The sequence below is a fragment of the Pygocentrus nattereri genome, chromosome 15 (assembly GCF_015220715.1).
Source record: "Pygocentrus nattereri isolate fPygNat1 chromosome 15, fPygNat1.pri, whole genome shotgun sequence".
In the NCBI taxonomy this organism is placed as follows: domain Eukaryota; kingdom Metazoa; phylum Chordata; class Actinopteri; order Characiformes; family Serrasalmidae; genus Pygocentrus; species Pygocentrus nattereri.
The window spans coordinates 33,076,280-33,092,578 of NC_051225.1; the positions used below are offsets into that span (position 1 = coordinate 33,076,280).

Genomic DNA, 16,299 nt, shown 5'->3' on the forward strand with positions numbered 1-16,299 from the left:
ATTGGCATCAATACCATCACTTAAATACAGTATCGGTATTGTCAATAGAGAATACCAAGACCACTAAGCAGTAGGTGGAGTTTATCTGAAGCGAGCAATGTGGGCAGTGCTGGATTGGTTGACGTTTAAGACAACTAGCACTAAAAATACGCATTGCAAAATCCACGAAGCATGTGTTTTCATGGAATGTACTAGTAGTGGGTTACAGAGCAGGTGAAACACTAATGAGCACAGATAATGCAAAATATGGTGTATAACAAGTCAACAGTATCCCCTTTATCTAAAAGGCTGAGTTTCAGTAACATACAGAAGGAACCAGCAGTTTCTTGGGGATTACAATGGCTTTTAGCCTGAGGTTAGCCTTTAGCATAGCAGTCTGTGAGCAGCTTCTCAAGCACAGCCTGAATTGCATCTCCCTCAGTCAGCTGCTTCAGAAATTGGCATGGTCTCAGGGCCTTGTACTTGCATCAAGTTGAGAATCTGTGAGTAAACAGCTGCTACTGATAGTGTGAATGATGGCACTGTTCAGTAAACACCAGCAGAGTCTGACACTACATTCACACAGCAGGTAAAAGTGCCCCAAATCTTATTTATTCACCAAATCAGATTTTTTTGTTGGGCTGCTTACAATTTCTTTTTAATGTGACCTGTTTGAGACATTAGTCTGAAAAGATCACGCTCTAAAACCAACCCGCATGCACGAAAGAACAATGCTTCATGTTGCTTTGCGTGGCTCATCCAGACTGCCATCGAACACCAGTCGCTCTTGCAAGGTTTAGTTTCACTTTTGCCTGCATCACAGGAGCAGTCATGAAGTTTTAATGGTTGTCAGCTTGGCTCATCACCCAGAATCTGTAGGCGCTCACTGTAAAAAGGGCTTGGTCAGTTCTTTGGTTCGTGTCCTTGGATTTTTTAAGCTTTGCTTTCAGACTTTTAACTGTTCCTTAACACTACAGCTTCGTTCTCCTGCGGCTGCATTCGACCATTTCTTTCACAATCTCTTCGAACGTGGAGTGGTTGCGTTAAGTGCCTTCTAATGTTTTGGTACAGACACATCAGCCTAAATGCTTATGAAACCACAGCAACGTGAAATTATGAGAAATGTTGAGGTGGACTGACATAAAAGTCACATGAATTCCAAACTGGAGTCACATTGCCGCATATCAGATATGGATCTGATTTCAGTACCACATACGAAAGCGTCTCAAATCCAATTAAAAATGTCAGATTGAAAGTGTTTTTTGCTGTTCACACTGACACACAATGTATGTGATGCATGTGTCAGACAAATGACTACAGAAATCTATATGTGAAATAACCTCTGGACACTGTTTTTGCTGAGCCAGAGTAATCACTGCATGCTAATGCGTACACACAAGAGGTTTATGATTATACATAATGTTCACTTCTATTTTTACTCTTGAACAACTGGAAATGTTTTACATCTACTCCATTTGTTTAATATGGTTCTGATTAAAAGTGAGGGAGCATTCTTGAATAATCAGCACGCTGACGGCAGCAGAATTTTCCATGGCTGCTCCAAATCCGACAGAATGTTATAATGTAATGCAGTATTAGTTTGCATGGTGCTAACAAATAGCTAGGTTATAACCGTTCATTACTAGTTGGCCACATTAGCTTCATAGCCCTGAAAAGCAAACTTTGGACACCAAACATGTGATGATCGACTTCATTTGGGGTAAAGCTTAAAGTGTAATCTGATTTTTCAATAAACTGCTGCCTTAGATTTTATATGGGCAGGAAACAGTAACTGGACTCCTCATTCTGGAATACTTTAAAAGTTTTTGAATTTAGAAAAACACTAAAAGCAATAACCGATGAATGTACACAGCCAAGCTACGTTTTTCATATGAGCTGTAAAATAAGACACTGCTTTCCAGTCCTGGTCTTCAAGAACATCTGTCCTGTACATTCTAGACATTTTCCTGCTATAATCAACCTGACACAACTAAGCTGCTAATTATCAAACCCTTCCTGACTTGAAGTAGCTGTATAGAGTATGGAAAATCTGCAGGATGAGAGCACCGCAGAACCAAGACTGAGAACTCATGAGCAGATTTTTTTTTACTGATAACGCACTGTAAACCCCACATATCACGGCAGTTACTGGACTTGACCATATTTAAAAACAAAGGCCAGCTGTCAGATATTGCTCCTTCTTTTTTTAAGGGTTTACACCAATTACTGACCCTGAGGACACATGAACTCTGAGGATTTCTGGGAGAAAAATCACTTCAAAAACACGAATGGAAAGACTGAGGGACAGATCAGTGGGCTGCTACAGTACAATACAAACTGCACACTCTAAATACAGAGTGTGCGGGAACACAACTCTCATAGGGGAAGAGACAGAGGAGACACTTTAACACAAGACAGTGCACTCCAGACATCCAATACACGTTCACATTAGATGCCTTGCAGCCATCCTGAAAATAAAGACTGCCCTCAATACTTCTAGGTTAAGAAGTTCATGCATTACATAAAGGAAAGTGCATTGTGTGAAAAAGTGCATGGTGCTGGGAGAAACAGTGCAAACATTTGGCACAATGTAAAAATGTGATTTTTTTTTGGAACAGGAACTTGTATATCCACTGTACTGCACTTCGAAATGTCCCAAACTATGCTTCTTATTAATCTCTTTTTAATCCTTTAAAACCTGAGCTTTTTATTTAGATACTATTGTGGATGGTAGTTGAATATAGACAACAAAACATACACCAAGCTTTTTCTTTGTATTTCTGTTTGAAAATAGCATTTTAAAAATTATACTTACATCATAAGTACATTGTAAGCAAAAGCATTATAACACTTATGCATTTCGCTGCTGTCGGAGCAAAACTTTATATCTCCATTGTAAACATCTTTCAGTTTTTGACATAGTTTGAAAATACCTGTTGCCCTTTACATTGTTTGTAAATTTCATGATCAATGGACCAAAACCTGTAAAATTCTCCTGTAAAATCACCATTTTGAGAAAACGAGGTTGTTCCAGCAGCAGCGATATGTCATTGCACCCTTACAGTGGCAAATGATGTTTGACAACTTTTTTGGCCACATTTTATCCCTCCCAATGTACAAAATTCAGCAAATAAACAGTAATTTTGCATTAACCTGTGCAGTAATGTGCACTCTGTGGCATGTACCCTAAGAAAATCAAGTATGACAGGGGTGCTCAAACTTTTGCATACAGCTGTAGCTATGAGAATGAAGAACTGAAGTGTGGGTGCATATACTTTTGGTTTAATTAGGTTTTTTTTTTAAGTATATATATTTTATAAAAATGCACCATGTACATAAACAAGATGCATAGAGAACAAGAATAAACTACATTACCCACAATTCTCCACACAAACATTTCTGGTCCCAATTCAGTTTGTGTTTAACATAGGTGCCCCAGTCTTACCCCAGTCAGCAGTATCTCCTGTGCCGGGAGACTCTGACGACCCTTCCATGTCCTCACTGCTGGCCAGAAAGTCAAAGCCCTTCAGAGCCTCCTCAGTGTCTGGGTCATCACTCAGGTCAGCTGAAGAGGACGAGGGAGATGCAGACACCTTTTTCCTCACCATTTGCTGGATAGTGAGAGAAAGAGAAGAGGATTTGGGTAGTCTGGTGGAACATGTTGAGTTGCTTTCAAATCAAATCAGTACTAATGTACTAAGTACTAATGAGTGTGTGGGAATATACTCATAACGCACTGTGGCCAGGTCTATGATGGTCTTGTCCCTCCCTTCACTGTCTTCTTCATCATCCTCATCACTAAACTCCGCTGCTGCACTCTCAATGAACTTAAAAGCCTCCAGAACTGTCGCAGAGTCAGACATTTCTGGTTTCCTGAGAAGAGGAGGAGAAAATAAACTATGAAACCACCAAAAAAAAAAAAAAAAAAATCAAATGATCCTTATTTATCAAGCATCACACAGTAAATATACTGATATAGGAACAGTGGTCTGTCTAAGTTCAACTTTGGGTTCCTGACTAAGTTTTAAGTTTACAAAATCTAACAAATATAACTGCGGTTAACTTGTTTTCTCTGTTAGGTTTAGATAGGTCAAGTGGTTAGGTCAAGTGGCTTGTTTCACAAAGAGGTAAAAAGAATTCTACATAAGTATGCAGAATGTGTTTGGCACCTAGTTCTTATTGTAATATTAACTGCTTTAAATTCTTAATATCTATGTAGTCTGATTTGCTTCATCTGCTAAAAAGCAATAATCTTTAGGTGACTGAAGCCAGGGATCCACCTTTGCCAGTCCCTGAGTGGTCAGAAGCTCGCCCTCACTGATCCAAGAGCTGCTGATAATTTGAAAAGCCAAATTCAAACTGTCCTGGAGCGGATCACACATGCAGCATAAGTTGCCATGGTGAAAAGTGATGCAGTGTCATCAGACAAAGGTTTAGATCAAGCTTAAAAAAAAACAGCTGGCTAAGCAAGAAATCCTGTTTCGAGACAGGACCTAGTTCAATGTGACAACATTTAGTTTTAAATTATGTGAGCAAATATTCAGTTCCTACATAGCTGAATAATTTAGGTTTACTGGATAACAAGCTTGCAGTTTTAAAGAAAAGGTTTAGTAATTTCACATAATTTTGTCTTTAGCCCAAATGTCTAATCCAAGACATGATGTCGATGTCTGAAGTTTTTATTTTTATTTTTTTTTAAGTCGTGGACTGAAGCTATAAGGCTAATGCATCTAACAAACGATGGAAGATTACAGTGTGCAAACTGCACACCTAAATCATCAAACCTGTCTCAAATGACACTGAATTTGGAAGTAATCACAGTGAGACTTGCTTATGTCAGACTGTATGAACTGTTCTCAATAAAAATGGACAAAATATTCACAAAATTCAAACTTCAAGATGCTTACTTCCTCTGTTTTTAGCCATGTGATGTACTTTTGTCCATTTTTATTCATAACAGTATGCCTTACAGAGTAAGAATACACACAAGCAAATCTATTTGGGATTACCAAACAAGACATCAAACATGTCCCTAAAGGGACATCTTTCATGTGCTGGTGTATAAGGTGTTTTCAGAAATAGTATTTTGAGGTGAGTTCATTTAACAGATAATAAGACTAAACTACACATTGTTTTCTATGAGTGAAAAGACAAAGACGACTATTAAACTACTAATAAAAAGTAAATAAAGTAAATGCAGTGAGCAATTCTTAGCTACATTGGCAGCTGTGGCACAAATCAATTCGACACCAAACATGTCTTGACAGACTGGACATTTGACTGGGCTTGACTGATCAAATACACATGAGACACAGAAGGGAGAAATGGTGTTAACTTATTCTTGGCTGATGTGCTCTTTTAAGCGGTTAAGATTCAAAAAGCAAAAACTGATTGTGTATCTGAATTCTCATAAGTTTTGAGAAATACTGGTCTAATGAGTGTCAGGAAAATCTCCCTAACTCACCCCATCATGGTGGTGGTGCTATCCTTCAGCGATGAAGGCTCTGTGCCGTTCACCATGGGCTCTGGCCTCCGCTCCCCGGGCCGCTCTCCACTGTCCCCAGCCAACCCCAGCAAAGCCTTCACCCGCTGTGACTTCACATCCAGAATCGTGTCCGTGTAGCCCACCTCCTGGAGGTACCTAGGGAAAGAGAGAGATTTCACTAAAGGGAGGAATTTCATGAGCTATAGTGGAGGCGAACTACCGTCCCTTAACATACAAGCAGGCTATGCACCTTGTTTACTATGTGTGAAAAAGCTACACAAAGAAGACAGCTAGCCTACTGCACAACAGTCCAGATGAAAAAAAGCGAGCTATCAAGATCAAAATCATGAAGGCCAGAGACCAAACTGCATTACAAAAAACACATCCAACAATAATCTCTATAAAACTGATATACAGCACTATAAAAAACAAATCCACTCAGTAACTCATGTTAAGCCTTTACAACAAAACACATTTCAACTGCATCAATCATTACAAGCGTTTCCATAAATGAGAACCACTCGTAACGTACCTTGTGCTGGCTTTTTACAAAACCCCCAAAGAAGCTAACTAGTCAGCTATCCTCTCAGAAACCTCCCTCTAGTTCTGAGTTGCGGCTCTACAAGCTGAAGAATTCGATCAGAATCTTTAGGAGCCAGCTTTAAGAAAGAAAACGGGCTACAGAGGGGGAGGGAAAAAAAAAAAACAAGAAAGAAATGCGGTCGGTCTCTTGCTGTACCAGTCTCTCCAGGCACAGGAAGGCTGAATGCCCCAACACAATTCTCCATTCATTCTCCTTCACTGTCTCTGACACTGTGTTCTTCTCTCTCTCTCTCACTCGCTCTCTGTGTACAGCTGTAATGGCAGTGGCCTTCATGAACCCATTTAACTGTAGGCAGGTTTCCCTCAGATTTTCTCCTAAAAACGTTTCAATGCTTTGAGACCTCTTACAAAATAGACAATGAAAACATCAAATCATGAATATTTTAAATTTACATATTATTATATGATAATAACATATTATTATGTTATAAACTGCTTTCCACTTGAATTAGCAAATAAGGCTAAATGGATTTTGACTCAAGATTAACTTAAAACTGGTTTAACGTCACACATTCAGAACACAGGCTGTTCAAAAACAATGGAAGCCTTATACTACAGAGGCATACAAATAAAAAAGACATAAAAATAATGTAATTGTTCATTAGTTTAGTGTCATGTGACAGGCTTTTCCACATATGGCTCTCCCGCAACAAACCAACCAACCAAACCAGGACCAGCAGGATGGCAGCAGCACGGCAAAGCCAGGCTAAGAGGAAGGCAACCTTAATTATTTTAACTCTAGAAATCATTCTGACTTCCATATTTGACAGGAAACGTCAGAGAAATGCAACTGCTTTTCGGGATCAGCAGAAAAAGACGCATAAAAAAGCAAACAAGATATGAGACATAAGAACAAAATTAAATTGGAGGTTTTAAAATCTTTGGTGGTTGGAAAAGTATCCCTGCAGATTTATTTGAAAACAAGTTTCTTGAAAAGAATGTAAACTGTTATGAAGAGAATGTGTGGACGCAGTATATTTAGTTGTTAAGTCTTCTGTGTAAATTTTTGTCTAAATACATATATACATCTTTTTTACCCCAAGATGCTGGAAAAGCAATAATTTATGCCTAATGGCCATTCTGACTGGGTATTAAATAAATGAAGGGTGGCCCACTGTATTTGCACAGAACTGTGGGGGCCCTATCTTGTTTTTTTGGCTTCTTTGCTGCACACACCCACCACACATTATGAGGGAAGAGAGATAAGGGAATCGAGGCTGCAGTTAGGCCTCAGTGTGCTGGTCATTCACTGCAGGGCACAGATACACACACACTCCCACATGCACACTGCACCTGTTGGCATTAGACTAGCCCTAACGCTAACTGCTTCCCTGCACTCTAAGCAAAGGACCTGAAATCAGTGGGTGCTCTAATGAAGCCAGCAGGCTGGAACAGCGGGATTAATGTTTAGCGTGTTCTCATTTGTCACTGGTGCGTGATGGACAGCGGTGAAGGGCATTCTCAAATAGTCTTTGTGTAAACTCATGGACACAGGTGCATTCAGTGAATCTGGCTTTTTCCCACAACAGTTTTGTGTCAATTAATCGATCTGTGTCCCACTAAATGTTTTATTGCAAATCTTTGTTTGGCCAAGAATCCAATTTTACACAATCCCATTAAATCCCTGCTTACGCAAAAAGCAGCTATTCACAAAATGTTATGCTTTCACCTCTTAAAAAGTTCTGAATAAAGTTTTCATGGATAACTGATTAATTAACTCAGGCTAACTTAGCTAAAGTGCCCCATATGGCCAAAAGTACACGGATACTTGATCATCACAAAGTTGAAGGCATATATTTGCCTAAAATGACTATGTTGCAGCATTAACATTACTCTTCAACAGATCTACGGGGCCCTTAAATACAGCCACAGACCATTCTCCTTCCTCCACCAAACTTTACCGTCGGCACTATGCATTCCAGAGTTCTCCTGGCATCCACCAAAACCAGATTCGTCCACTGCACCACTAGACAGCAAAGCATGATTCATCACTCCAGAGAACACATTTCCACCAAGTCCAGTGGTGGAGTGATTTACACCTCTCAGCTGATGCTTGGTATTATTTACAGGAATCTTAGACTTGTATGCAGCTGCATGGCCTGCTTTGTGAGTCTGCATGGTCTAAACACTTCATGGCTAAGCTGTTGTTGCTCCTAGACACTTCGATTTTACAATACTAGCACGTAAAATTGACCGGGGCAGATCTAGCTAGGCAGTTAGGCAGAAATTTCACAAATTGACTAGCGGCATCCTTTGACAGAGCTATGCATAAAGTTGCTGAGCTCTTCAGAACAACTACAATTCTTCTGCCAGTGTTTGTCTATGGAGACATGGCTTTTACCTGTTAGCAATGGGTGTGGTGGAAACACCCAAACTCAATAATTAAGAGTTTCACATATTTTTGGCCATGTATTGTAGGTGTACAGAGTGATGAGTTGAAGTCAGTAATGGCATGCTAGAAAAGAAAAAAGGGGAAAAAATAAATGAATAAATAATAATAATTTAATAATCCAGTGCAAAAGTAAAGAAGCTAATTCTGCACACAAAACATATCTACATCTGGGGCAAGGAACACATTGTGTAAATAGCCAAGCCACCACATTTCATGCCAGCACCGTTTAGACCTGTTTGATGAACTTAAAATGAAGCTCTCATGAACAGATGATTCTGATGAATAGCTCTAACTATTGTGATCTCTCTATTGTGATATTAAAAATATACTAAGCCTAATATGGTTACATGCACTGAAGTGACATTTAAATATTTATGCTATGAACTACTTACTCTGAGCGTTTTTCTTTCTGATTTATCATAAGTTAAATGAATCTTTTATCCAGAGGCCATCCAGCAGAACTGAAGCTTGTGACAACCAGTTCTACAGGTGTCATCTAGGCATCATATGAGAAACAAGATGAGCTGGGTCATAATACCCATGCAACGTACATTCACCATGTGTGACTGCATTAAATGGTACAGCCAAAAATATAATTTACATCATTTGTCTGGTGTGAATTGGATGCAAGAGTCTAGGTGTGCTGGTTATCGGCCATGTGCAAAAATGAACTTCATGCATACATATTTACACAAAGATTGCACCAAAAAAAGTGGGTGGAGATATTGCATGTGCAGCTGAATGCATATTTAGCTAAATTTACAAAAAGTACAAAAAGTGTGAGCAACTAATAATGGAGGTAGAGAAACCTCCACCTTTTGAAACTAAAAGGTGTCTCAACAGCATGTTGTTTGATGACTTTATTTAACAATGGCAGCAGACACAGCAGCTAGATGGAGATAGAAGTCTCACACTGAAAGAGCAATTACTGAGAGAATAACATTATATCAGCTTTTGGGAACACATGCAAAGCATACCGTGATGTGGCTGCAACATACACACTCAGTCTGTGTTATCATTTCACAAACTATTTTCTTAGATCTAGAATTAATCTGTGTAGAATTATACCACTATAGTGTATAATGTTTTGGTGGGGAAGAACACGACTATCTCTGTCAATTAACTTTTATATTCTTTTTTGTCTAAAGCTTCACCTCAAGAGCTCACAGTTGGTAGGCCCTACCAGTCGTAGAGTAAATCAAAAGTTAATTTCAGATGCCTTGTGAATCCGTATAGGCACAGACATGGCCCTTATTAAACGAATCATGTACTGGTTAGGAATGACCACTTTATTATCTTGGACACAGATGCTCTAAAATAGAGGCCTATTATTTCCAAATGTGATTCACAGAAAAATCTCTTTTTGTGATTTTATTAATGGAACTGAGTGCTTTACATACAGCTAATCACTAGGAGCGATCACATTATACACTCACTGTCCACTTTATTAGGTACTTGCTAGTAAAAGGTTGGACCCCTTTTGCCTTCAGAACTGCCTTAATTCTTGTGGCATACTTTCAACAAGGTGTTGGAAACATTCCTCAGAGATTTTGGTCCATATTGACACGATAGCATCACGCAGTTGCTGCAGATTTGTCGGCTGCACATCTATGATGCGAATCTCCCGTTCCACCACATCCCAAAGGTGCTCTATTGGACTGAGATCAGGTGGCTGTGGAGGCCATTGGAGTACAGTGAGCTCATTGTCATGTTCAAGAAACCAGTTTGAGATGACATGACTCTTTGTGACATGGCGCATTATCCTGCTGGATGTAGCCATCAGAAGATGGGTACACTGTGGTCATAAAGGGATGGACATGGTCAGCAACAACACTCAGGTAGGCTGCGGCATTTAAACGATGCTCAATTGGTACTAAGGGGCCTAAAGCATGCCAAGAAAATATCCCCCACACCATTACACCACCACCACCAGCCTGAACCGTTGATACAACGCAGGATGATCCATGCTTTCATGTTGTTTATGCCAAATTCTGACCCTCCCATCTGAATGTGCAGCTGAAATCAAGACTCATCAGACCAGGCAACATTTTTCCAATCTTCTAGTGTCCAGTTTCGGTGAGCCCATGCAAATTGTAGTCTCAGTTTCCTGTTCTTAGCTGACAGGAGTGGCACCCGGTGTGGTCTTCTGCTGCCGTAGCCCATCTTCCTCAAGGTTCGCCATGTTGTGCGTTTAGAGATGCTATTCTGCATTCCTTGGTTGTAACAAGTGGTTATTTGAGTTACTGTTGCTTTTCTATCATCTGGAACCAGTCTGCCCATTCTCCTCTGACCACTCACATCAACAAGGCATTTTCGTCCACACAACTGCCTCTCACTGGATATTTCCTCTTTTTCGGACCGTTCTCTGTAAAGCCTAGAGATGGTTGTGCGTGAAAATCCCAGCAGATCAGCAGTTTCTGAAATACTCAGACCAGCCCGTCTGGCAGCAACAACCACGCCACGTTCAAAGTCACTTAAAATCCCCTTTCTTCCCCGTTCTGATGCTCGGTTCAGCAAGTTGTCTTGACCGCCTCTACATGCCTAAATGCATTGAGATGCGGCCATGTGACTGGCTGATTAGCTATGTATGGCTGATTAGCTATAAGTCACAGTGGCTGGTGACTGTAGTTTAAAAAAAAAAAAAACTATATAAAAATAGAATAAAAGATCCTGTCCAGATATTTACATTATTATCAATTTAAGGGAGTAAAAATATATATTTTTATAAGATTTTGGGTGAATTTGCAATAATAATGTAATAGTTAAGATGTCTACAGTGGCAGGGCTTCACTGCACTAAAATAAATTAGAAAAATATAATTGAATATGAAATTATGGCCCAGTGGGAATCATCAAAAAATTCTAACTTGGCAAAATTTCTTAAATATATACATGAAGTTTTGGTATAAACTTATAGACCATTCTGTCAATTCTATCTATAGTTTAAACTGCTATCCTACAGTAAAACAAAAAAAAAAAAAAAAAACAAAAAAAAAAAAAACAAGTATTAAGACCTTTGACATTTACAAGTATTATGTTATGATCTGTTCAAGGCATTATTTAAGAGAGTATGAGACTAAATATACAAAAAAAAATTCATAATTTATAAGGTAGTTCCTTTCCCAAACCCTATGTCCTAAATTTACACTTGTAAATACTGAAAGATTATAAGTTTAATGTTTAAATAAGAAAACTTTTATTTAAAAAACGCAGTCACGTTTTTACATCACTACCAAAACACAGAGTTTTAGTCCATAGGTGGAGACTTATTTTAGCCACAGCCCTGCATTTTAGAGCAGGAATGAGACTGCATCCTTGTCCCTTGTGTTTGTCCTACACTGTTTTTAAGTAAATGTGTTGTTCCCAGTCTGAAAATCTGAAAAAAAGTATTTTCATTTTTTCTGCAATTAACTACACATATTTTGTATTGAAATGAAAAATACTATAATTTTATGCTTGCTCTACTGAAAGCTGTGTTTACTGGTCATGTACTGGATAGCGTTTCTGTGTTCTACCCGAAAAATTAGCCACAATTGTCAGTACCGAAACATTTGGTAAAGTTTGTGTAGTGACATTAACATAATAAAGGCAGGAAATCATTCAAGACAAAAGTCTGCAGTCTGTTAAAGCATTTCCACTTAGCCTGACAGATTACCTGAGGTGTATATTCAGAGAGTCTGATTATATCATAGGGCCTTTACAGAGGGGCTTATTTTAGCAACACTTGTTCAAGTCTGTGTTGAGTGAGAGAAAGAGTTCACACACCCCGGCAGTGCTGAAGAGTGCTTCTTAGTGATAGGAACAATCAACATTACATAATGCGCAAGTTCCTCTAACTGCCTACCCGGGGGCAGGGGTGGTCACTAAGGCCCTGCCTACATCCGAGCACGTAGCAGAGCGCGTGGAGGTGTGGGAGTGTGCTCTCTGCTCTGCACGTCTCTGTGTGGGAGTGTACTACACTATGTGCTTGTGCTTGTACTTGGGTGTGCAAACATGCATAAACTTGCTTGAATATAAATGACTGGAGTTTGATGTCTGAGGCCGTGACTGAAATGGATCCCTATTTGCGTTTAGGCCACTATTAAGTATGGCTTTTTTCTGTTAGTGTCCAAAATGTAAAATAGAATTTCAGAGGGAGTTTAAGGGAACTGTAGATCACTACATCAGCAGAATGCAGACCAATGTGCTTTAAGGGTTTCTTGGTACTAGTGATGCAGAGATTCAATACAGTGGACCGATACCAGCACTGATACTGACCTTATTAAGCGGACTGGGTATTGGCCAAACATGACCAATGAACTATCAGTACTGTTTCTTAGACACAATGGCTCCAACAGAGAAGAGCATCATTTCAAAACACAACAAGCATCTAATTCTCACTTTGTGTTGTTTTTAAATGGAACGAAATGCTGTACATACAGATAATAACCATGAATGATCACAGGGAAATATATAGACGTGTCTGAATTCAGAGACTGCCTCCTTCGGAGGCTGCAATAGAAGGCCGACTGCATCACAGTGGCACGACTAGGCTGTCCCATTTCAAAGGCTCCTTCAAATGCAGCTGAGAAACGTGTTGTCCTTTTCCACGAAAAAGAAGTCCAACAGGTGGATCTTTCACCAGCCAACGTATCCCGAGGTTCATTGCGTGCCAGCGAGCATTCTAGAACATGGGGTGGTTCGTTAGTGTAGTGGGTAACATCTCTGCCTTCTACGCTGTCGACTGGGGTTCAATCCCCACCTTTGCAAACACCCTACACTATATCAATAAGGGTCCTTGGGCAAGACTCCTATCACCGCCTTCACCTACCTGTGTAAAAATAATCAAATGCTCTGGATAAGAGCATCTGCCAAATGCCATAAATGTAAACATGGCTGCATTAGCAGAGGAGCGAATGGCAGCTGACGAGTCACGTTTAAATGCAAGTACTGGGTTTAAACTGAGCCAAATAGCTAATGATAGAAATATTTTATATAAAAAAAAAAAGGCCCAATGTGGTCTGAAGCTAGATTACGCTTCGTTTTTGTTTTAGGGCAAGAGATGCATCTCCAGGTCTAATAAAACAAAACAAAACAAAACCAAAATAAATAAATAAATAAAATCAAAGGGTCTGGTTCTGTCTCTAAACAACTTTAAAATAACTTGACAGGAGCGGTGCTGTGACTCGAACAGGAAAAGCGCTGTAGAGCAGAACACGCCTTCATAGACTGCATCCCTCAAAGGACGCAGCCCCTGAATTGGGACACAGCTAATATTTCTTTGCAAATGTGTGCCATGCATTTCTCTACAAAAGTGGCACAGTGTGTCAAAATAAAAGCCCCTTTTAAAATGTGTAAAAGCCCCTTTTTATGTGTTTATCAATTTAATGGACACTAAAAAATGTAAATTTGTTACATTTCTAAGTGATTTTGAGATAATAAAGTGGGACATGGTGAGAATAATATAGTTAAATATGAAATAATTATCCAGTGTATCTCATTTTAAAAATCTCTAATTAGAAATACATTTAAAAAATATTTCAGAACTAACTTTGTAACTGTAACAGCACATTATCTGAAGTATACAGATTTTAAAAAAAGCAGATATATCAGCTTGGCACCATATCAGCTGATGTCCGGATTTAACTGATTTTCAGGTATTGGTTTCAGTATGTGAAGAGAAAAAGCTGAAACAGTGCTTCCCTACTTGTTACAAAACAATGGACAAAGGAACATTAGCTAACGTTAGCAATGATCACTGAGCCAAAAAAAACTTAACAGACTCTCTCAACTTTCTGGGAAAACACAAACAGCAGCACAACACTGCAGATTATTAAATTGATCAAGAATTAAATGTTTACCCGTATCAAGTCTTGCACATTTTCCTCCACCCTTCCACTTCCATAACGCTGTGCTCATGTCTACAATCATGAACAAGGAACCCACTTCAGCCTCATATGCAACCTATATTGGTTTGTTTATGCTGATGTGACTGAATACTGATGGCAGGCTGATGATGAGCACTGGTTGAATTTATTGGTTTGTGAATTTTACTGCAATTTAGAAGCAGATCACCCTGATACTGCACAAGATTAATGAGGGAGTAGAGGCCAGCCACAGCCTGAGTGTGAGGGTGGTATAACATCCTCTTTATTTGTGTGCATGTCACTCACTGCCTCAGTAGCTGTCTTCCCTGCTTCCAGCTGAGCTGGCTGTTGGGGGGTTCTGGAAGAGCCTCATTCTCATTCCCGTCATCTGGAGGGTGGAAGAAAGGCAAAGTTTATCAGCATCACTCACGAAAGTACACAAGCTAAAGATATAGTTTGAAATATTTGAGTCCAGTGTGAACAGGCAGTTTGTGTTGGGTTTGGGCTTCATTTCTCAAATGTTTTCAGGCTCTCATTCAAATTTCACAGTCACGTTTCTGACAATGCCAGAACAAGAGAGATGGTATTTAATACAGCTTTACACCCCCCCCCCCCCCCCCCCCCCCGCTTTAACCTTTGTTCCTTCCTACTTTTATGCCCTAAGTGATTTTTATTATGTTTATTTCACAAGCTAGAGTTGTTGGCAGTGAGGTCCAGCAAGGTACTGCCACAGAATGGGCAGTAAAATGATAAGCAGATAACTTAATGAGTACAACATTTTCTTCTGTTTCGCTAAATATAGAAGTGCCTTCCTTCTCAATCGCATATTTCAGCCATATTCTCAGAATACAGTGGTGAGATGAAAATTAAGGATGAAATAAAGATAGTACCGTAATTAGAATTTTGTTTTGATTATTTTCACTACAAGCATATTTTACAGGATTTTTTTATTATGAATGTGGAGTTTTATTCAGTCTTCCCTTGGGGATGGTCAGACTGGGATAGAATTTTGTCAGGATAACTGACAGAATTCTGTGAGGCTATAGGATTTTGTTGAGTTACAGTTGGTAAGTTGGACGCTGAACTTCATGGAGTGCATCAGGTCAGTTTAGGGTGAACAGAATGTTGTTGAACTACATTCAGATTCTGATCAAAGTTTCAAGCATAAAAACAGCTCTAGCATATCATAACAATGGCAACATTTAAACTTTCTACAGCAGAAGCCAGACCCTCTTTTAAGAAAGCATTCCTTTTAAACCCCACATAGAGAGGTCATTATGAAACTGAAGGGGAAAAAAAGCATTTTACTGTGACCACACTTCGCTGGTGCTGCTCTCCACATCCGTAACATTTAGTATCAAGTATTGACCCTGAAGGCTTGTGTGGTGTGGGGAAGGCCTACCTGAGTCATAGCTCGGTGCTTTCATATCTCCCTGCTGGAGTTCAGTCCCATACTTCAGCTTGTGGTATTTTGCCCTGAAGGAAAGGGAAAAAAAAAAGAAAAAACAAACTGCATTAGTGGTTCTGTTTCCATGGTTACAGCTGAACGCCTACTTTGTGTTCTGGAGTCGCGCTGAATCTACGGCTGATTGAATCTATAAATTGCTCACAAAGTAAGACGTCTGTGGTACCTCAGCACAGCAAGGAATTCAGAGTGTAACTCGGTTAAAAAGAAAGCCGCATTCATCAGATAAGCAATCCCAGCCCATCACAGTAAATAGCGTGAAACAATGCTTGAACAGCCGTGAATGCAGCGAAGGGTCTTATATGTTATTAAAATGCGTCATTAAATCATGACAGCTGATCGTCAATGGGATGACTAACACTGAGCATCGTCTCCGGCGCAGTTCCGCAGAATGCAATCACGACACGACGACACAATGACTTAAGAAAATGTAATCCCCTTCTCCTAATCACCAGCTTTAAACAAAAAAAGCTATAGAAGTGCTCTAGTCACATCACTGGCTTTTATCTTCATCCAACAGACTGTGCTAT

The 16,299-nt window shown here is 39.5% G+C and overlaps 1 protein-coding gene across 2 annotated transcripts in view; it reads right to left on the bottom strand.

Annotated features, from left to right (window-relative positions):
- Positions 1-16,299, bottom strand: part of strn (striatin, calmodulin binding protein) — a 64,157-nt gene that overhangs the window by 11,104 nt on the left and 36,754 nt on the right. For both annotated transcript variants that reach the window (XM_017702438.2, XM_017702439.2), the window contains exons 3-7: positions 15,707-15,780; positions 14,611-14,692; positions 5,444-5,620; positions 3,717-3,852; positions 3,425-3,590 (exon numbers count right to left, since the gene is read on the bottom strand). In XM_017702438.2, coding sequence (XP_017557927.1) covers positions 3,425-3,590; positions 3,717-3,852; positions 5,444-5,620; positions 14,611-14,692; positions 15,707-15,780 — 635 coding nt within the window. The remainder of the gene's footprint in view (positions 1-3,424; positions 3,591-3,716; positions 3,853-5,443; positions 5,621-14,610; positions 14,693-15,706; positions 15,781-16,299) is intronic.